A 21,234-nucleotide genomic window follows, 5' to 3' on the forward strand; every position below is an offset into this window, starting at 1 on the left:
CACAGGACCAAAACATCTGTTCGGTTTTTCGCAAAAAAGAATTGAAACTACAAAATTTTGACGTACGAACAGTAAGCAAGTTTTTGTGTTGTATATAAAGAGCAGTGTTTTCCTTCTTGTTTGTTATACTGGCAACTGCAACCAGTTTATTGCATTGTCTGTCTATGAAAGTAACAATTGTTGCTATTTTGCACTGTTTTCTAACTACTTTTTCCTGAATCCTCAGATTCTAGAAAAATCGTTGCGGACTTTGTTTGAGACACGTGACCTGTCTTTGGTAAAGAAATATGTTCAGCGGCAATGTTCAAAGCTTATGGAGGGACGCGCTAGTATCCAGGACTTCACGTTCGCCAAAGAATACCGCGGCATGAAGAGCTACAAGCCTGGTGCATGTGTTCCGGCTCTGGAGTTAACGCGGTAAGAAAGAAGAAAGAGAATGGGGAATTAATACCATCTACTACTGTTGCTTTGTTTTTAGGGAGCTTTAGCAACGACAACGATGACGGCAAGGTGAACGGCAAAAAAGTAATTGGTTTTATTAGTAAAACAACAACTTTGCACATGCATCACAGTTTTTTGTATATTTCTTTGCCCTCACCGCACGTCTACGACCTGAAAATGCCTAATTCCACGTTTTATGGAGGACGTAAACAAGCGAACAAGCGTAAACGACGAATTTTTCTTTCTCTTTCTAAACTTGAGTGTGGTGCCCAATAAATCAACTCCAAGGTTGACATTTTCAGCGAACTGGAATAAACGCGACAGAGTCTGATATAACGCGATTCATTTTAAAAGTGACGTTTTCGCTGCCATCGCCGTCGTCAATGCTAAAGCTCCCTATTATATCATCTTTTCTCATCGCGCCATGTGTCGCATTTATGGCAGCAACAACAACAAGAAAGAGATCTCTTTTTCTCCATCCCTCAGAAAGGTTTAAAAAATTGAAAATAAGGTCAGGACCTGTTCTTTGTCTGTTTATTCTTCTCCCCAAACCAGTCTTACTTGGTAGAACTTCCCAGGAACTTAGAATGTCGCTGGCATAGCCTTTGGTATCAATGACACACTCAAGCTTCACCACCGCTTCAAAGTGCTGATCCGAAGTGAAGACAATGATCCGTCATGCCCACTAGCCAGCTTTGAGAATTTATCAAACTTTGCTGTACACTAAAAAACAAGATATCTTCTTTTCTTATAATTCTGAGAGCGAACGAAAGTCAGTGAAAGAGATTGTGGATTATAAGCGCGTGATAAATTGCGTGCAGTCTAAGCGCTGATCTAATGAAAGCTACCTATAACTCCTTGCTTACTCGTTAATGTGTCCTTGACCGGGGCTACCAGAAGGTAACATAAGATAATAATTTTTCTGTTTTTTTTTTTTTTTTTTTCCAGACGCATGCTCAGAGAAGATCGCCGATCAGAACCCAGAGTGGGGGAAAGAGTTCCGTATGTTGTGGTGTACGGTAGTCCCGGATTACCTTTAATTCAGCTAGTGAGGCGGTCAGTTTGCACACCGGTTTCTTTTTTCTTTTAATTAGCTGATTTCAACGTACAGCGTATAAAGCCCAGGGGGTACTCCCTATGCTGGCCTATACGGGGAGGCTCCGCCCGAAAGGGGTATCTTTGTCAGGCCTCAGTTATATGGAAGGGTAGGGATTTCACTAGTTGAAGTATATAAAAGGGTAGGGAAATTTGTGGTTGCGGTCTGTGATAAGGGTTACTGGTCGTTTCGATACAGAGTTGTTTCGATACAAGTTTATTCATTCGAGGTTTAAATAGTTGCACGTCCTTGGCTTAAAGAACGAAGATATTTACCCAAAATGTTTTTCTTGTTCACTTGCAAACTATGCTTAAAGTGAACAAAATTTTTGTGCAATTTCACTTCTTGAGTTTGTATCGAAACGACGGGTTTCCGTGATAGGACCTAAAGAGCTAACAGGTACATTTTATCGATGTGTAAAACAGCAAGAAAACTTTCTGGGTTAACGATTTATTCATATTTAAAAGACGGTGTATTTACAGGAGTTAAAAGGGATGCAGCTTTCTAAACCAGTATGTGAAAGGGATACCATTTGTCAAAGATGGACATGCGAAAAGGGTACCTTGTTTGTAAAAAGTGGTATATAAAAGGGTAAGGGGTTGGACCTCAGGGCGTAGCCTCCCTCATACAGAATTTTGTTGAGTACTCTTCCCCTGCCCTCGTAGAGTTGCCATGTCCTAGTGACTGTTTTTCGTCCACAGACCCCATGAAGTCCTTCAAGATCCCGGTCTTCGCTTAAACGCCTCATATTACATTACCAAACAAATCTTGCCGCCGCTCAATCGCGTCTTCTCTCTCATTGGTATGGACGTATTTACTTGGTAAGTGAACTCTCTACATGCGGTCCAAATCACATAGCAATACAAATCTGTCTTGTTGTCACGTAACCAGGCCAAAGTTTCCGACGCTTGGCTATCTTACAGTTGAACTACTCCACAACGGCCACCTTGGGGACAGAATAAAGTGGCCGTTGTTGAGAGGTTTAAACGAGAGTCAATGTATAAACTGTCCGCCACAAAAGTGGCCGTTGTAGAGAGGTGCCCCTTGGCGGAGAGGTGACCATTAGTGGAGGTTCGACTGTATTTTATGAGCTAGCTAATGCTCAGCACGCGTCTCGCGTTTCTTGTATAAACTTGTCACAATGGGGGACTAAAGTCCTTGAGACAGTAATGCAATACTCCGTTATTGTCCGAATTTTCAGCATGACTTCAAAACGCAGTGCGGCTGTTTTAGAAATGAGTTGCAGCTCCCCCTTTTTCACCCACTACAATGTAGCCTGTTCCAAGCTTTCAGATGTTGGAGTGCGGCACGAAGTCAGAGAGCGGGGGAAAAATAGAGAGGGAGAGGGAGCCAGGGAGATCTTGCTGTTCGTTTTTCCTGCTCACATCTTTTTGCGCCGTCCCCACAATCTTAACGCCTGGAACAGGCTAAATAGAATTTTCAAACTCAGGAAAAATTGCGGGTTGCACGCGTTTAGCATTGCGGAATCTTAAGCAAATCATCGTTTTTGAACGACGAACGTCAACCTGTAGTGCACGTAATACATTCTTGGACTGTGGTTTTGCCCAAACTTTCAAGCAAATCGTCTCTATACCAGTAAAGACACTTAGCAGTACAAATTTGGTTGCGTCGCTGAAAAACGACTTTGCTAAAGCCCCCTATTGTATGTAGGGTGGGGGAGGGGCTGGGACTGGGAATGTGTAGTGTCATTTACGTGAGATTGATTGTGTCGCGTGCGTAAAAACCGCCACAACTACAAATGTGCCCCACGTAGCAAATTAGAACAACCGATTAATATTTGAGCCGTGGTTTTTGTAATATAGTCAACTCTTTTTTTTAAAAAAAAATCGATACCTCCTTATCTGAATGGACACTCAGTCTTGACTCCCCATAAGGCAAACCCCTCTGTTAGTCGCCCACTTAGTGCTGGTACCAGAGGTATCTACGTAAGAAACGGCGGCTACTGAATTTCGTGATCATAAACAACGAAACTACAGCGCTTTCCGCTCGCCGTATACGCTTACAACTAGATCATAAATGACCTTACGTCGTTCAAATAAATTTCAAGGTGAGAAAATCAACCGCGCGCTTAATGATAGCATTATACTGATCTGTTTGGTTTACTGTTTTGCAGGTATGCAGAGCTCCCTCGTGTTGTTCGTGTAGCACAGCTGCCTTCAGTCTTGGGAGACAAGAAAAAGGTTTCTGAATACTTTTTTGTATTTCTTGTTTCTCGTTGATTTGAGGCGTAACTGAGAATGTAAGGCCTTGTCATACTTATATCCTTATCTCAATAGGGAACTATTTCTCAGTACTTTTCTACCATGACGTGTCCCGTCTGCCAGGAATTAACTCCTACGGATCTCTGCAGTAAATGTCGAGCCAAACCTCAGATGTCAGCTGTTACTCTCATGAACCGAATGCGCGGATGGGAACGGACTCACCAGCACTTGTCAGAGGTAAGCTATGACGTCATGCGGGTAACATTTAACCTATGTGACTTGTAACAACCTCTCCTTTACTTTGCAGATCTGTTACAGCTGCAGTGGGTCACGTGATAGCAAGTTGTGCTGTGTGTCTCTGGACTGCCCTGTTTTTTACAAGCTCGTACAGTGCACACGTGACCTCAAGTCATCCCAGCACCTAAGAAAGATTCTGGAAAGCTTTTAACACAGTGAAATGATATAAGTGGTAAAAAGTATGACCGATGTAGTTTTCGAGCTGTCTCTAGTAACCTTATAGGGAACATTAACCAGCCACCTATGCTATGCAGGAAGAGAAATTACAAAATTTCGCCTTGAATGGAAAAATATTAAAGAATAGTGACAGATATAGTATTAACACATTACAGATCTGATATGAGCCAAAGAAATTGGCTACGGTAAAATACGGCTGCCAATTTTTTTATGAGTTTTCTATATATTTGAGGAGACTATTCAAAACACCAAGGAAAAATAGGAAATAACTGAGGGCCTGGTTGTCTGAAGACTGGTGAGCTCCAATCCAAGCCTGCAAATGCAGCAGCCGTCTTGCGAACCTACGGTCTCTCAGGGTCACGTGATGACGGAAACGCATTGAGGGTTCTTTGTCAGTCTCATTCTTCGTCGACGCACCGCGAAACGTCCCTAGCGCTTGGGGGAGCGATGAGAGGTGGCTTTATTCGTAGGCTTTTCTAATCCTGGGTTAAAGGGGTTGTGTCAAGGCTGGCTAGTTCGTTTTGTTGATCAGTAATACTAATTACCCGTCCTTATTCGCTACAAATGGCAAGATCACGGCTTTTTGTCAAACAAATATATCTCCCTGGTATTATATCAAACGTTACAAACAACAGAAATACATTTTGAAAAACTGTTAGGCTAGCAAGTTTTCAAAAACTACAATTGTAATCCGTTTCAATCTTGTTCAAATTTGTCCATCCGTGTCTCCTTTTTTATTTGCTATGTTTTTTGTACCTTCTTTTCATGTTTGAACTCAATCTGGCGGCCGTTTCAACGGTCTGAGTTTAGATAAATTTTGTCACATAGCTCATTTAATTGTAACCAGCGCATACGAGTAGTTATGGTAGCTACTTCTGGATGTCCCCTAATCGCCTTCGGTCAAGGTCTATTGTGTAAGCAGTGTTTTAAAACAAAGTAATGAATATTTATATCTATTAATATTTATTATGAGAGGAATAAAGGTTTATTAAAGCAGCTAAAAGGCCGCTCAGTCATTCAATTTGCTTGAATCACAGCTTACTCCGGATCCCTAGGCGTTCTCTCTTGATCCGTTGTCCGCTTTAAGTCTGGGAAAGAGCGAGCAGTACAGCTCACGGTAGAGCTTGCGGTAGAGCCCAGGATTGACCGAACCGAGAACGCCTAGGGACTAGGCTGCTTGGATCATATGTTTCCATAACTGACCCTAAAACTGTGGAGTGTTAGAATGAAGTTCTATGTTGTGAGCATTCAAACGAAACCTCTTTCATAGCACATTTGACTCCATATTTGGTAACTTTGAGTGTTGGCCAGAACGATGAAGGTCATGAAGCGGTTTGCGGTACGTCTATACATGACGGTGGTTGTACAGTGCATGCCCTTCTTAAGCAGACCTTTGTGGCCTTGGCCTAGTCGTCCAAAACCCAGTTAGCAGGGACTTTCTGATCAGACGACGCGACGGCAGCGAAAACGTCGCTTCAAAAATGAATTTGCGTTTTTTCGGTCTTTATCGCGATTATTTCAACTCACTTTGTTAAATGTGGGCAAACACTCCCGGCGCTGAATTTCTAAGAACCATATTCAAGTTGAGGAAAAGAATTGCAACGCTGGCACCACTGTCTTTCCCTGCCTTCACGGTTCTTACAACCGCCGCCCCCCTCCTCCTCCTCCCCGCACCTTTAGTCTAGCTTCTATTGTTCTTTCTTGAGGCAGGCTGCTACGCCAACCTCGTTTCCAGGTTCTTTTTTCTTTCCCTGAGAACGAGGTTGCTGTAAGCTGCTGCTACTTGGTGAAATAACGTGGTGATATTCAAAACTCAACTGCGAAATAATTTCCAAAGTCGTTTTGACTGTACTGGTCGTTACAAAGGAAATTCATTGCCTCTCTTATAAAGCAAAGCAACCTTTCTGCGGACGTGTTCATTTTCTTACTCTGCGTAAAGTGCTGGACATTAAATGCACACGTGATCATAGGACTGTTAGAATTTCGAAAAAGTCCTTCGCCCGCAGCCTGAAAAGCTCGTTCTACTCGCTCAGAAACTCTTGAGGGAGGGTCTCAATGGGGTGGTGGTTTACGGTTATCGGCTAAAATTTTGGCTCTTTTACGGCTATCGGTTAATTTTTTTCAGTTACGGTTAACGAAAAAGTTAATAATTAATTTCTTTTGTTTCAAAGGGTTAATAAATAATCAACGTGTATTTTTTCTACCTTTAAAGCAAAATATAGGTCTTAGAATCATCGCGGGATGAAATAAGCTATTCTTTTGAAAAATTTTAACATTTCATAGATCACACTTTTTATAAAGTATTCTACTTCTAATATTATTTTACGTATAGAAATGTCAATAGTCAATGTGAAAATAGTCTTGGTGAAAAAGCAAAAGCAGACACGCGAGCGCCCAACTCAAGGCTGGGGATCAACATTCATTTATAACAGAAATGGCCGTTTTCACATTAGAGATGGATTATTCGTGTGAGAAGGGTTATCCGTTTGGCAATTCGAGTCAGATAGGTAGTACGTCTTAATTTGAAAATGAAATGATTTTAATTTTGAATGAACAATCCGCCTGACTTTATCCGTCATTTTTGACGGACAGTTTGAAGATGGATTATCCGTTGTACAGCCGCCCCCTCCCCTCAGAAAAAATCGGAGAAGGGGTGTCTGTGGGGAAGAGGGACAACTGTACACGGGCTAGTCTCAGACGGACAATCCATTTCTAGCTCTAGTGTGAAAACGGCCAACAACAAAATGCCTGTGTCCACTGTTTTGAATGATAGCGAAGGACTGTACAGAACGACTGTCTGCCGTTGCCTTCTCTGTAGGCCTCATTATTCCGCGCGGCAAATGCGTTTCGGGTCACGTGTGCGAGGAGTGTTTTTTTCTCAGATACTCCACCGAAATACCCTGACCGAGATTGCGTGGGAAGACGACGTACAGGGACTAGGCATGGCAATGTCTACCGTAGCGTCACAGAAAAACAGGGAATTGTTGTTTACCGGCAACGTGTTTTACAAACAGTGGCATCTCTGCGTGTTGTTTCACTAGCATTTCGAGGGCACGACCTCCTGAAAATCTCAAATATTAATCCCCAGCAAGAAGCCAGATTTTTTCTATGGAAAAAATTCGTTCACCGAGAAAGTGGCGGAAAAGGAGCTAAGGTCTAGGTCAACACCTAAAAGGCGCTTGGCCTAACGTGCGTACGGAGTCCAAGTACCCGGGAAATAAAAAACGCAACCATAGTGAGTTTAGCACCTTCCTTAAAATTAACAAATCTAAGAAACAATTTCTTTTACAGTTAAGTCTTTTTTACCCTATTTACGGTAACGGTTAAAATTTTTCAATTTTTAAGGCTATAGACTAGATTTTTGGCCGTTTTACGCCTTGGACTTGTAGCAAGTCTAGTGGTCTGCATGAAGTCTAGCAAGTCCATATACTTCTTCTAGAGAGGACCAAAAACTAGATTTAATTTACCCTTTTCGATCGTTGAAGTCTGTGTTTCTTTCGCTTTTTTTTTTTTTTTTACAGATTTTGCGGTTTTCGTTTGGTTTTGTTTGCTGTAGTGACAAAGTCGATAAAGTCATGTCCCGCTCTTTCCGCTAAGCCACCAAGCCTTGTCTCGATGCAGCTGAAGCCTGGTTCCACAGCTTGGTTGCTAAGTAAGGGTCACAGACGCTGCCCTGGAGTTTTGTTGTGTTTTCAGTGCTCTGTCATTTACAGCCTTCGATTTGTCTGAACTTTTAACCACAAATCACGATGTTTATCAGTAGTATGGCAAAGAGGAAACCTTCAGAGAAAGATTCATTTTATAACTTACGACCTTTACCCTCCAGAGGAACAACAAAGCGAAATCCCGATGAAGATTTCCTGCTGAGAGGTCGGCGAACTCCATTCAGGTGTGCTGTGTTCGTTATATACAAGCTTACAATATTTTTTAAACTCAGATTTCTCCGATTTGCCTTCTTGTGTCTTTTAAACAGTACTCACTTCTTCTAGTTGTGTGGTAAAAGTTAACGGGGCTCTGTGGGCAATCCTCTTGCTGAAAACAAACTCTCCACAGTGTAGTTCAGTTTCTTGTTCATGCTGCAAAGTTTCTTATTTTTATTGTTTAAGTTTACAACTTTTTCATTACCTAGAGCCTTGCTGTATATGAGGTTGCTGATTTAGACTCAATAGACCCTTTATAAAACAACTTGATTTGGAAACTTTAGAACTACGTTGCAGCATTTGATCTTGTATAGTGCTCCCTGTCTGTCCTCCGGTTTGTCTTTGTCCTTGACAATTTAGTAAGCAGTCGCTTAAGAATTTGTTCATGCTTAGCGTGCGTATATCGAGTTATGGATGCATGGGGGAAGTTTGGAGAGCACGAAAGATACGTAAGAGTAGCACGAGGCGATAGCCTAGTGCAACTCTAGCAAATTATTTTATAACATAGCTGACAAAAATGCTTGCTTTTTGATTAACTACAAAATTCTCGTAACGCGCTACACAATAACAAACGCTTCTATTGGCTGATTACGAACACAGCACAATCATCTAGTTTGAATGAAAATATTCTTTCTGTAGCTTTTCTGTAAAACTGAGAAAGAAAATTTGCTTCTTTATTCGTTAACGATCAATGGAAACTAAGCAGAAACAAAGGTAAAAGAGTCTTAAAGTTCACCTAAAGTTAAAATACTCTAAACATGTTCCTAAGAAGTCGTGGAGTATGGTTTGAATTTGCTGAAAAGATGTTTACGTTTTGCTCGGCGAAATCCAGAAAACATGTTTTTAGCGAAGACGACTGTCATCCTTCCTTAAACTCATATTTATTTACAAACATTGGCTGGTCATTACGGCTTCTTGAGAAGACCTGGCAGCAGTTGTTTTTGTGAGTAATAAATTTATGTCTTCTTGTGTAATTTGTGTTGTTATTGCGAGAGAAATCTTCCTGCTTCAGTCGGATTGTCCGGAGATAACAAAAGTGCATAACAAATTAAAAACAACAATAAAGACGGAAATTTAACCTCTTAATGTTGTTGATGACCAGTTGGTGTCTGTTCTGTTCCCAGTGAATTTCTTTTGGCCAAAATTTGCTGCAGCTGGTCTTCCGACAAATTTGCGAAACGCGCAACATGCGAGTTTTTTTAATTCGGCTCTATTTTTGCTGCTTGTTGGATCAGGACCTAAAAGGTCAATGCCGATAGAAAAATTGGGCAGTTCTTCGCTGGTTTCTTCCATATTTTAAAGAGAAGGAAAACTGCACTGCAGCTTAAAAGGCGACAACTCTGCAGCCAGGTAAAACAAAATGTTTACGTCATCTTATTGTGCGTAAATAAAGATTTTGTTCATAGCGGCTCAATAGGACTTATATAGGGCAAGCAGGCGCGCTATGTTATAACGTAAAGTGGTTATCGGTTTGTGTGCAACACGTATATTATAAGGTTGCAATATACATGCAATAGTTTCAGAGGCGCCTCTGATGTGTGGTATAGTCACTGTCGTAACAGGGCCAGAGTTGGTCTGAGCGTTGGAATCAGTGTTACTGTGAGTGTTACGTCTAACAAAGTCCGTGTTGTAATTGTTCTTACTAAAAACGTTGTTAAGATAATCAGTCTCGTCTTGTAGGCTGTCAAGTGAGTCGCAAACTAGTTGCGCTCATCTCGTCAGAGTCCGGATAGTAGTAGCCTTGTGAGAGATCGGGTTGTACGAAGACTTGTCTGGTAATTGATCGGTATGTGTCGGTTTTCTGTAAGTAGTCGTTTTTAGTTTGTTGTTGGCGCAAGTGACCAAGCAGTCTAGAAAAGGTATCTTACCATTTTCTTCGATCTCCTTGGTGAACTAGTCACAACAACAGTATACAAGATCAAATGCTGCGACTGCCAGGCTTCTTACATTGGTGAAACCAGCAGAAACTTAAGCATGCGACTGACCGAACACAAACAAGCGACGAAGAATGGTGACGTCAACAATCACATTGCTGAGCACCATTTAAAGACGAAACATCAAATTGACTGGGACTCTGCGACATGTATAACGTATTCTACTGACTACTATCAATGTCTTACTTTAGAAAGCTGGTTTACTAACTTAGAACAAACGCCACTGAATTGTAGCCAACAGTTACCAGCGCTGTACAAACGACTTATTGACGAGATCAAGCAAAACTAACTACGAGAGAATGACAATTTGACAAACAATAGACGGATCGAAATGCACCAATTACTGATTACGAGTCTTCATAGCCAATATGATCACGGCTTAACTGACAGACGACCAATAACATCACGACATAATTGACCAATCAAATCAATAACCAGAGTATAATACCATCAACTGACGTGATACAACTCACTTTGACTCTGAAGATGACTACTGCACAGGTTGTCGAAACGTCAGTCACTGTCAACAACAACAGTCCTATTCACGACTACGTTCACCTGGACAATCAAACTCAACCTACTTTTGAAGATATAATATTACTAACCTTTTTTTAAAAACTGACTGGCATAATTTGTTTTGCCCCAATATGGTACAAGTATGTAATTATGTAGCTTACATAATTATTTTTGTTCTCATTTAAAGTGATGTCTAGTTAGAAAATAATGATCAGAAAGCAGGAGGTTATAAAATGGGTTCCCAAAATTTGAGTCAAATTTAACCTTCTTCTTGTCTACTATTCTTGGTTTTCAAATGTCACAAATTTTATGTGCAGTCTTCAGTTGTGTTCTTGCAATTCTAAAACAAAACAGATTCTCTTGCAGAAATCTTCTCTTAAAGGGGTGTATTAAATGTAACTGTGGAATTCCCAATGGAAACTATGGAAATTCGAATGCTGGTTAAGAGCATACAACTAACAACCTTTAAAGAATTAATTTCCACTCTTTAAGTGCCATCACTTACAGTAAATATTCATAACATATATACAACTAGTTCACAAAACGCATACAAAGGAGCTAATTCCCCAAACTTACATGACACTACACCCTATCATCTATGGGTCTCAGAAAATGTTGTGTGGTAGGTCTCATTTGTGTGTGTGTGCATGGGTGTGTGTGTGTTGATTTTGGTCTCAGAGTCTTGAGCTCTTTGGTCTTTAGTCTTGGATTTTAAACTGCAGGTCAGCATCCTGGCAGGTCTTAAGATTTTGCCACCCTTGACAAAGTTTTCAAATAGTTCTCAATTTTCAGCCCTAATTTTCCTTGTCAGTTACTTACAGCAAGTTTAGATTACTGCACATATTTTTACGGAAAATGAAAGTTTATTTAAAAAATGTACATAAAATTGTGTATGGTGAGTTGTTAACAAAATCTTACTTTGCTGACGTTACTTTTATTCACTATCTAGGATAAAACCACAGAATTATCGCACCAACTCGGAGATGACCATATCAACCACAGGAAAGTCAACTCGCCAGAACACGAGAACTCCTTCACGGCAATCAGTTAGCTTCCAAGAGTTTCACCAATCTTCAGATGAAGAGTTGGATCCAGATGATTTAGCTCTGGATTTGTCAGAATTTGATGATGGCCCTGAAGAAGAATTATTAAGACTCCAAGACAAAAACTATTCAAAAGATATGTTCCTGGATGGCAGCATTAATTCAGACAGCTGGTTTATAAATCCAGTTCATCGCATGACAAGCCCTCCTGTTAACATTGAAAAAATGGCATGTAGGCGACCTTTAAAAGCGGCTGTTTTGAAGACTTCTTTAGAGGGAAACATTGCAAGTGATCCTACTGAAGACATTACAAAAACGCCAATCAGGGATTTTGATTTGTCTGTTTTTAGAAATGCCGAAAATCAAATGTTGTCATCGCGAACCTTAAGTGCCTTGGCAACTCCATATCAGGAAGAACTAGCCCGGTTGAAGTTGGATAGATTACGTCTGGAGGAGGAAAGGCTCCTAAAAAAGAAATGTCATGATGAACTTGAAAGAATAAGGGGTCCTAAGCCCAAGTGGTATGAACTAAAGACTCCTGAGTTTCATCGTGAAGCTAAGAGAAACAATGACATACTATCATTATCAGGACACTATGAAGATATTATGGAATATAGACAGCAGCTATTGTCTTGTTTAGGAGAAGAGAAAGTTGCTAATAAGTGATTAAGATACTCAACCAGCAATTAAGTAGCACGCAGTGTGTACACATGTATGCTAACGACTGGATCGGAAAACAAACATAGGGAACAACTACTAATGTTAGGACATGAAAAAAATCTTGGTTAAATTAGCTGCTTTATGTAAAAACTATGTCAGTCTGTCGCAGGGTAAATGTGTATCATATACGTGTAAATAATAGTTTTAAGATTAAAAGTATGGTTATGAAAAAAACTTATGGTGTTAAATAAATATTATTAATAAACAACTTGATGTAAGATATTCACTGATAACCTAACTACATACACCAACCTTCTCTATTTTTTCTTTCTTTCTTTTTTTCTTTTGAGGCCCAAACTGGAAAACTCAGCAAAAACCAAAAAGGGTTGAGACAGGACAAAAGTACCGAAGACTGTTAGCTGTTCAACTGAAAGCCTAGAAACTATCCTTTGTAAAATTGAAAATCATATTCCTTTGTTCTGTTATTCAGTGAATTTTTCCCTGTTATGGGGTGATTTTCACTATTAATTGGAGTTGTATATATCATCTTGGGGTCTCTTTCTTGGGGTCTCTTTCTCTCTCTCTCAAAGTTGATTAGCAATTTTGTTATTGGATAAGGCCGTATATGATTTGAAGAATTATACAGATTGAGGATGTGTTGTCCTTCTCACCTCTGAGATCAGCATAATTCTTTGTATTACAGAAAAACCAAATGTAATAATTATTATTATTTCAGATTTTTCAAGTGTGCTTATCTCTGCTAGTTTACATTCACATCTTCAAAACAGTAGTTTGTTTCCCTCCAGCCTACGTTTAGCCGCACCCTCCCCCCGACAAAGGAAAAACGGAGAGAGGGAGCATTGCTCTACACATAGGCAAGTCAGTCCCTCCTGAGCTGTCAGAACCACTACCCAGATCTGGGTAGGGACGTGTCATTAGTATGGAATTTCTGCGCTCATTCCTCTGACGTCATTTCGTGGGGAAACCAGTGGTGGGGTTGCAAAATGTCAGCTGTTTTCCCAGGTGAATTCCTGGCACGGAGTAGTAGAGGGCTGGAAGGGAGACTGGGAATGAAGTTGTTGTGTTTTAAACTGACAAACTCAAAAAAGGCTAAAAAGTCCTGTTTTCAACTTACATGTACGTTCTATTTATTTTCTCCCTCCCGGCCCCCACCTCCCCCTCCCACCCCCACCCATTTCCCTCCCATTCTTCGTTACCAGTCCCTCAAGCGCGCGAGTTTTAAACTTAAAAACATGGCGTCCATTATGTGTATTTTTCCCTTCGCTACATCTTCGTTTGTCAGTGTTTACACCACTTGATCACTTCCTATTTTTGTAAAAATGATGACTTAAGACAAAGGTTTGTGAAAATGCGACGTCTGTCGCAGACCTGGAAGCAGAAGAGAACTTCTGAACGATCTAGTAACCATGTTATCAAACAAAGAATCCCCAACGTTCATCAAATAAACGATGACAAAGATTGCCGACGCAACTCATCCAAGGTGAGATATATACAAGAGATACACCCTTTAAGATATAAAGCTGTCATAGCACTTGCAAAATTATCGATCAAGGTTAATTTGTCGCGTGTCACAGCATTCTTCCTTGACTTGGGATTTGGAGTAATAGTAAATTATCCATTTCCCTGCTAGCAAAGGCCTTTTTTCCCTGGTACTTGGCGGGTTGGAGAGACATCATTTCCTTCCGTCCGCCAAATACCAGGGAAAGGGGCCTCTACTAGCAGGGAAATTGTCCATTTCATTTATGACAACTTGTGAAGGTTGTTGTTTCCTACAACGCAATTAAAGGCAGTGTATTATTGCTCAAATGTAAGTCTTATGTCTTGTATTCCACTCAACGTTGCCCAGAGTTTCAGTCTGCAGGATAGTGTACATGTGCAAGAAACATGTTTTCGTTGTTTTCTTCATTTCTGTGATATTATGGTGGGTTCACACTAGGACTAAGTTTAAGTGCACTTGAATTGCACTTGAGTTCAAGTGTACTTGAAAAACACTTGAAAGTGCACTTAGCTTTTTGCTAAGAAATGGCGTTGACACATAAGTTAAAGTGATCAGGTTTGGCGGCCGCGGGACTAATCTTTCTCCCGGAGTTTAATTAAATGGGAAAATGCTGCTGTGCATTTGTTTAATCAAAATGTTCAGAGGACAAGAGTCTTAGAACTATTGCAAAGTGTGATTTTCCATTTATTGACAACAGTCTTCTTGAGCAGTGCCAAAACAATAAGTACAAAAATGCGACAGATATGGTTTCATCGAAGTAATCAAAGTAGGGGAAATCCTCTTTGATCTTCTTAAAGCATTCCACGTCAGTACATGTATTTTGAGCTTGTTGCTTCAAGTTTTTAAAATCGTATTCCAGAGTTTGTATTCTTTTCTTAAGCTGAGGTGACGTTCTGATGCTTTCAACAAACCGCTCTTTATATACCTGTCAAAAATTTCACTCCAGATTCACTTCAGTCTCACTTCAGTCGATAAGCACTTTAATTATTCATACTTTGGTCCCCACTCTTGCTAGAGCTCTCCTTCTGTTTCTTCTGTTTCGTATGCACTTTTCTGGTTTGCTTGAATTTCTTTGAGTAGTTGAATTGACTTTTAGTTTCTGTTTCTTTCATGAGTCATATGGTTGACTCATCTTGTAAATTATGACAGCTTCTTACTGCAGGTGGACTCAAAAAGCTGGCTTGAACTGGTTGAAAAAAAGAATAAACTGCATTCAACGAAGTGCACAACGGGGAAATCACTCTTTGCGCAACATAGGTCATTTTGTTTTCACAGCCAAGTCTTGCATTAACGTGGTGTCTGTCAAATAAAAAAGGAAATCATTAAGTTTCTGAACCAACTCATGAATCAGAACTGAGAAAAACCTACCTATATTTTGTGGAGATCAGTATCCTCTTTCATGCTTGGTCATTTGAGAATGAAAATTGTGGCTCGAGATGATCGACACGTTGATAAATAAACTTCCTGTGCTTTGATTGGTTTAGTGAAATCTAAAGGAAGGTCTTGACCTTACTTGAAAGACATAGTGCAATTCGGTAATTTGAGGTTTTGAAGTTTCTGTGTCAACTAAGTGAGGAAAAGGGAAACAGAACCCATTTACACACAAGTCTAGTCTATTAAGTGCACTTCAAATGTAAGTTTCAAGTGCACTTGAAGAGTCCGGTGTGAACCCAGCCATTACATCAATGGCTGTGCTCTTGCAGCACTCAGTGGCCCTTGGCACCTTGCCTTGCTCTTGGGTGGCTTGGAAATCTTAGCTTTTTCAGGAGATGGGCTCCTGGCTTTTTCATATCAATTCTTTATTGGGCACCCTGGATTTCACAGGATTACAGCATTGGGCTTCCTTCAATGTTTCTTACAGCACAGAATAATCCTTTTCATCATAAAAAGAGATCTTTTCCTTTCTCTACACTCTATTATTCTCATTAGAGCACACGAACATGCTTTTCATATGAAAACTTCTTTGTGTTTTAAAGTTTTGGTGGCTCAGCTGAGTTACTAACAACTCAGACTTCAGTTCTGTAGGGTTGGGTACATTGGCCTTGCCATGCAGTTGTTTTTCCTTAAACAAGAAGCTTTGCTCCACTTTGTCTCTCATGGAGAGCCCTGTTGATGGGACTCACATCCCATCCAGTGGGGAGTAGAAATACTCCTTGTCATTTCATGTCATGGAAACCACGTTAAGCCCTGAACTGATGGGCCGTTCGGCTCGTTTTCAGACTTTACCTTTAACTTACATTTTTTTACTTCATAGAGAGTGTTTTAATATGTTAAGGAAATTAATGTTGATAAAATGGATACTAGGAATGATTGAATAAACAGTTAAGTTAATGAGTATTAATTGCATTGTTTCAGGTGAATCAGTCCCCAAGTGCTTCTTTCAACTTGTCATTTGGGTTTGAGTTTGATGCCGCAGGATTGTCAGAAGTTGATAAAATGGAGCAATTACATCTCTGTCATAACCCTGCTCTGCAATCTCCTGTTACCGTGCCTCTAAAGGATGCTGCAGAAGGAAATATTACACCAAAGATGACCCTTCAGGCCTTTTCTCCACATATTAACAGCAGCAAAACGAATGGATCTGCATTGAACAAGTTTGGACGTGCCAGGGAGCGCATTTCTACGCCTATTGAGGACTCTGAACATGTGGCACTGTTTTTGTCAACTCACTCACCTGTGTTTTCTCCTGTCACTGGTGCTTTCGAAAAATTTGAAAATAGCAATGACAAGTCACAAGCTTTGAGAAGGAGTTTGGTGAATCAAGCTGCTCATGATAGCAAAAGGTAAAGCCATTATCATAAGTCATATAGATAATATAATATTTTATAAACTAACTAAGATAGTAGGCGCATTCTGATTGGTTAAAAACCTATGGTTTATTATGCCTGGCCCAGTAAACTCATAGTTTACTTAAAGTTATTTTATAAAAGCAATAGACCACACTTTCTTTGGGTTTACAGGCGTGATAACCCACTTAGGATGTTGGGAGAACACTCGAAAAGCTTGTAAACCCGGAGTAGTCAATCGATAAAAATCGGTATTCATTTATCAATCAATAAATCGATAAAAATCGGTAAACCTGATCTGATTTACATCAACTGTATCAATCAATCGGTAGAATCGATGACACACTCGTTTCGTTTATCGATTTATAAATATACTATTAGATTTTACCCATTCCATTGATTTTTATCGGAAGATACATCTGTTCTTCTGTTCATCCAAAAATGAAAACTGATTTCTTGCAAACAGTGAATTTGTTGACAATTGAGTTGCAATTGAGAGTTGAAGGATCAAACAATTTATTATCACTTTTTTAAAAAAAGGTTTAAAAAATCTTATCTTTTCTTTAAAACCTGCTAGGCGCTTTAAAGTCTTCTTTGGATGGCCAGTATTGTTCAGGTTTTTTATTTTTCCCAGTTTTTGCACAATTTAGATCTGCCGCCCTTTAGTTTATCAATTTTCACCAATTTCCGTCATCAATCTTGATTTTTATTGATACCGATTTTTATTGATTGAGTACTCTGGGTTGTAAATCACTTGCCTCAGCTCATGATTTACAAGTTTTTCTGGTGTTCTCCCAACATCTCGCATGGGTTATCATGCCGGTAAACTCATATAAAGTGTAGTCTATTGCTTAAATAACTTACATCAGGTTCCTAAAAAACGAGGTGAAGCCAAGAGTTTTTACTCCTGATAATACACGACTGTGAGTTTTTTGAACAGCTTCAAAATCTCTGATATAGATCAACTCACTACTGCACTAATATTTAGGGAAAGTTCATTTAATATAACAAGGGGGGGGGGATGAAGATATTGAGGGGGGGCTCCGAAAATTTTTAGACACCCGAAGGGGGGGCTCTGAAAAAATTGTTGCGCTAGGAGGGGGGGCTCCGAAAATTTGTATACTTCAAAACCAACACATGACATCATCATACAGATCGGATGGTTTTCAACTCAACAATTTAATGACCTGTGCAACTCAGCTATATCATGTGGTTTACAGATATAACAAATGTAGTCTCAGTAATTATTACACTCTTGTTCATCCCAAAAATGCTTTAGAAAATTGTATCACAACTGTATCTCAAGTTTGTCATAGTATAAAACATTGAAGACAATAACGGTAAATATATTTAATACAGTCTAGTGATCTTTTTTCAGGGGAGCAAAGGAATTGAAGGAGGAGGGGGGGGGGCTCTGAAATTTTTTCGACTACCAAGGAGGGGGCTCCTAAAAATTGAACCGCTAGCGAGGGGGGCTGCTAAAATTTCAAGCTTCGAGTTTCAATATCTTCATCCCCCCCCCCCTTGTCATATTAAATGAACTTTCCCTTAGATTTGGGCTTATTTTGGTCTAAAAAATTGAACGTTAAGCCACGGGTGTCTTTATTAGATATTACGACACTCATTAAACATTAATTTCTTGTGTTTTTCCTTTATGAATTATTAATGACTTTCTGAATTATTTTTCCTGACTACCAAAACAAATGGCCAAACAATGGGTCTTAGGTGCCAAAGAGTTCACTTAATCATTTAAGAATTTATCTATAGTCCCTTTTTGGTTATACTGTGAGTGCCAGTCACAATAATAAAAAAATTGGAACTGTCTCTTTTTTCATCTTCCACATTTGGGCTATTTCAATTTCCAAATTAATCCCTATGCTTTGGGAGTTTCTTGACTACCTTTATTGAAGTATCTGTCACATGGTAATGCCAAGTTTAGTCAATGATTTGGCATTTATTATTTTTAGCATCCTTTATCATGATGCTAGGTTTTTTATAATCATAAATTAATAACAATTATTTATCACTACTATCTGCTATTTTTTTCTTTAGTCAGCTATCAGTGGCTCTTTCAGCGTCTCTCAGTAGGAGCATCCTGGAGCCTGAAGTAAGCAACTCTGGGAGCCCCTTGGAGCTATCCTCCTGGGGCCTCCCTCCTGAGGTCCTGAGAAAGTACAATGAGATGGGGATCACACATATGTTCGAGTGGCAAGCTGCTTGTCTACGAACAGGAAAGGTACTCACTGGAGGTGAGTTAGGAAAATTAAATTCTTACAAGTGATTATTAATAGAAGGGGAGGCTGTTCCCAAAGAAAAGTAACCCCTTTTTATACCTTTTGTTTAAAAATGGTACCCCTTTCACACACTTAGTTTAGAATGTTGTATAAAATTCCTTTTATCATATTATATACAAAATTTAATCGAAGTCAAGGAGAAGTCCTCCTACAACCTTAGATCAAATGATGAACTGTTACTGGCCTCACTGACGTTCAACTCTAAAAAGACCTTAGGCGACAGGGCTTTCCAAGTGGCTGTGCCCACTCTATGGAACAAACTTCCAAGAGCATTTAGTATGGAAACAAGCTTGAAGCCTTTTAAAGCCAAATTAAAAACTTTACTTTTTAAAGAAGCCTATGATTTGTAGATTTACGACTCATGAATGACTTATCAATTAACGTTTTTAAGATCAGTCACTTAGTTTCAATACATTTTTTTAAATTGAATCTTGCAATTGCCTTTTTAATAATTATTGTATATATGGAGAGAATTATGCTAAATTTTTAGGTTTTTTTTAAAGAAATTTTACACAAAATTTTATATAATATTTTGATGTTAATTTTTAATTAGTTTTTTATTTATTTTATTTGTTTATTTGCCTTTTTTCCTTTTTTTGTTGTTAGTGTGCATTAGATCATATATTTAAATGCTATTTTGCACCGTATAAATATTAAAGTATTATTATTATCATTATTATCTGCTCTAAAGGTATGAATACAGTCAACTCTCTGTCAATGGACCTCTATTAGAAGGGCACTTCTCTGTAAAACAGAGACCGAGAAATGGTCCCTCCCTTTATTTGACTCTCTGTAAGACGGGCATCCCTCTTAGATGGACACTTAGTGCTGGTCCTGAAGGTGTCCATCTTTAATAAAGAGAGTTGACTGTAAATCACCAAATTAGGAAGTTTTTTTGGCTTTTTTCACGTACCCAAAAGACGCATCCGTTAGCCGTTTTAGGTCCTTTCATAGACTGCAATGACAGATGTCCCCAATACTGTTCTACTTGTAAAATTCCTACCCTGCCACATGTCTAAAACCTGAAAAAGGTACCTCTTTCGGGCGGAACCTCTTCGTAGGCCTATATTGGGATCCGCCCCAGGCCCCAGGTGTCATGTCTTTTCATCGGAGTAGCCTGCAAAGTAGCCTGCGAACAGCAAACGCATTTCCGGTCGTCGCTTCTCTCCCTCCGAAAAATATTTTTATATATAATATATTTTACTATTTTTCGGAGGGAGAGAAGCGACGACCGGAAATGCGTCTGCTGTTCGCAGGCTACCTGCAAAGCGGATACGTGTACTTTTATCAGTTCAGTTTTACAATGTTTTCATCTTTTTAGGTCAGCTTCAAAGCTTTTGTCCGTGACACTATGTCTTCAACCGCCCTCACAACATAAACACATAAATAAAATAAAATATATAATTAATATAATGTAAATGGCACGCAAAAAGAGCGTTACCTGCCAGAGAGGGGGGACTTGCGCGTCCTTTTCCCTCGTAAACGTTGCTTTTGATCCCACGTTAATTCCAGGTATACATGTACTTCATATTTTAAGTACTTTCCACACAGGCCCCCCGCGAGATGGTCGCGCGTTTTATTCGCTTTACTCTCTTTGACAACACTAGGAGTTTCACGCCGGGGGGAGGGGAGGTGCGGGGGTACTCCACACATCTTTATACGGGGAGGCTCCGCCCCGATGTCCGACTCCTTACTCTCTGAGATACAAGGCGTCCCTTTCGTATACCTTCCATTGACAAATCTTACCCCTCTCACATACCTAGCTTAGAACTATGCATTCGTTTTCGCTGCCGTAAATTTACTGTCTTTAAAAATAATATAATCAATAATTCACAAAACCAGAGCGTTTTCTCAACGTTTTCACAGCCATAAAATGCATCTTTTAGCCCCGTTGTGCCTTTTTACAGACCAAAATGACAGATTTCACCACCTTTTCATACACTTTAATGAGTAAAATCCCTACCCTTTCATATACCTGAAGACTGAAAAAGGTACTCCTTTCGGGCGGAGCCTCCCCGTATAGGCCATTATAGGGAGTACCCCCCCCCCCCCGGGGGGGGGCTTCTCGTAGTTTAGGTCAGCGATTAAAATGTCGATATGTTTCTTGCAGGCAATTTGGTGTATTCGGCCCCGACAAGTGCAGGGAAAACCATGGTAGCAGAGCTACTTATGTTAAAACGAGTGCTGGAAACAAAGAGGAAAGCGCTCTTTATTCTGCCCTTCATCAGCGTCGCACGTGAAAAAATGTTTTACCTACAGGTAATTACCGAAGCTGTATAGTACGTAAATGAAATGGTTTGAATACAGGTTGCATGGGTGTGTTTCGGCA

General features: G+C 39.8%; 3 protein-coding genes across 3 annotated transcripts in view; all 3 read left to right on the plus strand.

Moving 5' to 3' along the window:
- LOC140922466 (DNA polymerase zeta catalytic subunit-like) overlaps positions 1-5,232 on the plus strand; it is a 43,544-nt gene extending 38,312 nt beyond the window's left edge. Inside the window, exons 29-34 of the mRNA XM_073372451.1 lie at positions 227-417; positions 1,390-1,497; positions 2,239-2,358; positions 3,672-3,738; positions 3,835-3,996; positions 4,067-5,232. Coding sequence (XP_073228552.1) covers positions 227-417; positions 1,390-1,497; positions 2,239-2,358; positions 3,672-3,738; positions 3,835-3,996; positions 4,067-4,207 — 789 coding nt within the window. The 3' untranslated portion in view covers positions 4,208-5,232. The remainder of the gene's footprint in view (positions 1-226; positions 418-1,389; positions 1,498-2,238; positions 2,359-3,671; positions 3,739-3,834; positions 3,997-4,066) is intronic.
- Positions 5,233-7,821: 2,589 nt separating this feature from the next.
- LOC140940138 (uncharacterized) lies at positions 7,822-12,545 on the plus strand. Its single transcript, XM_073389039.1, has 2 exons — positions 7,822-8,122; positions 11,553-12,545. The coding sequence occupies exons 1-2, from the start codon at positions 7,983-7,985 to the stop codon at positions 12,310-12,312; spliced, it is 900 nt and encodes a 299-aa protein (XP_073245140.1). The 5' UTR covers positions 7,822-7,982; the 3' UTR covers positions 12,313-12,545.
- A 1,025-nt stretch (positions 12,546-13,570) lies between these two features.
- Positions 13,571-21,234, plus strand: part of LOC140922481 (DNA polymerase theta-like) — a 28,381-nt gene continuing 20,717 nt past the window's right edge. The window contains exons 1-4 of the mRNA XM_073372464.1: positions 13,571-13,807; positions 16,181-16,579; positions 18,668-18,860; positions 21,016-21,164. Coding sequence (XP_073228565.1) covers positions 13,676-13,807; positions 16,181-16,579; positions 18,668-18,860; positions 21,016-21,164 — 873 coding nt within the window. The 5' untranslated portion in view covers positions 13,571-13,675. The remainder of the gene's footprint in view (positions 13,808-16,180; positions 16,580-18,667; positions 18,861-21,015; positions 21,165-21,234) is intronic.

Source organism: Porites lutea, chromosome 1 (assembly GCF_958299795.1).
Source record: "Porites lutea chromosome 1, jaPorLute2.1, whole genome shotgun sequence".
NCBI classification, from domain to species: domain Eukaryota; kingdom Metazoa; phylum Cnidaria; class Anthozoa; order Scleractinia; family Poritidae; genus Porites; species Porites lutea.

Coding starts and splice junctions, on each gene's coding strand:
- LOC140940138 (XM_073389039.1), top strand. CDS start 7,983: ATGTTTATCAGTAGTATGGCAAAGAGGAAACCTTCAGAGAAAGATTCA. Junction 8,123..11,552: donor GGTCGGCGAACTCCATTCAG/GTGTGCTGTGTT, acceptor TTCACTATCTAG/GATAAAACCACAGAATTATC.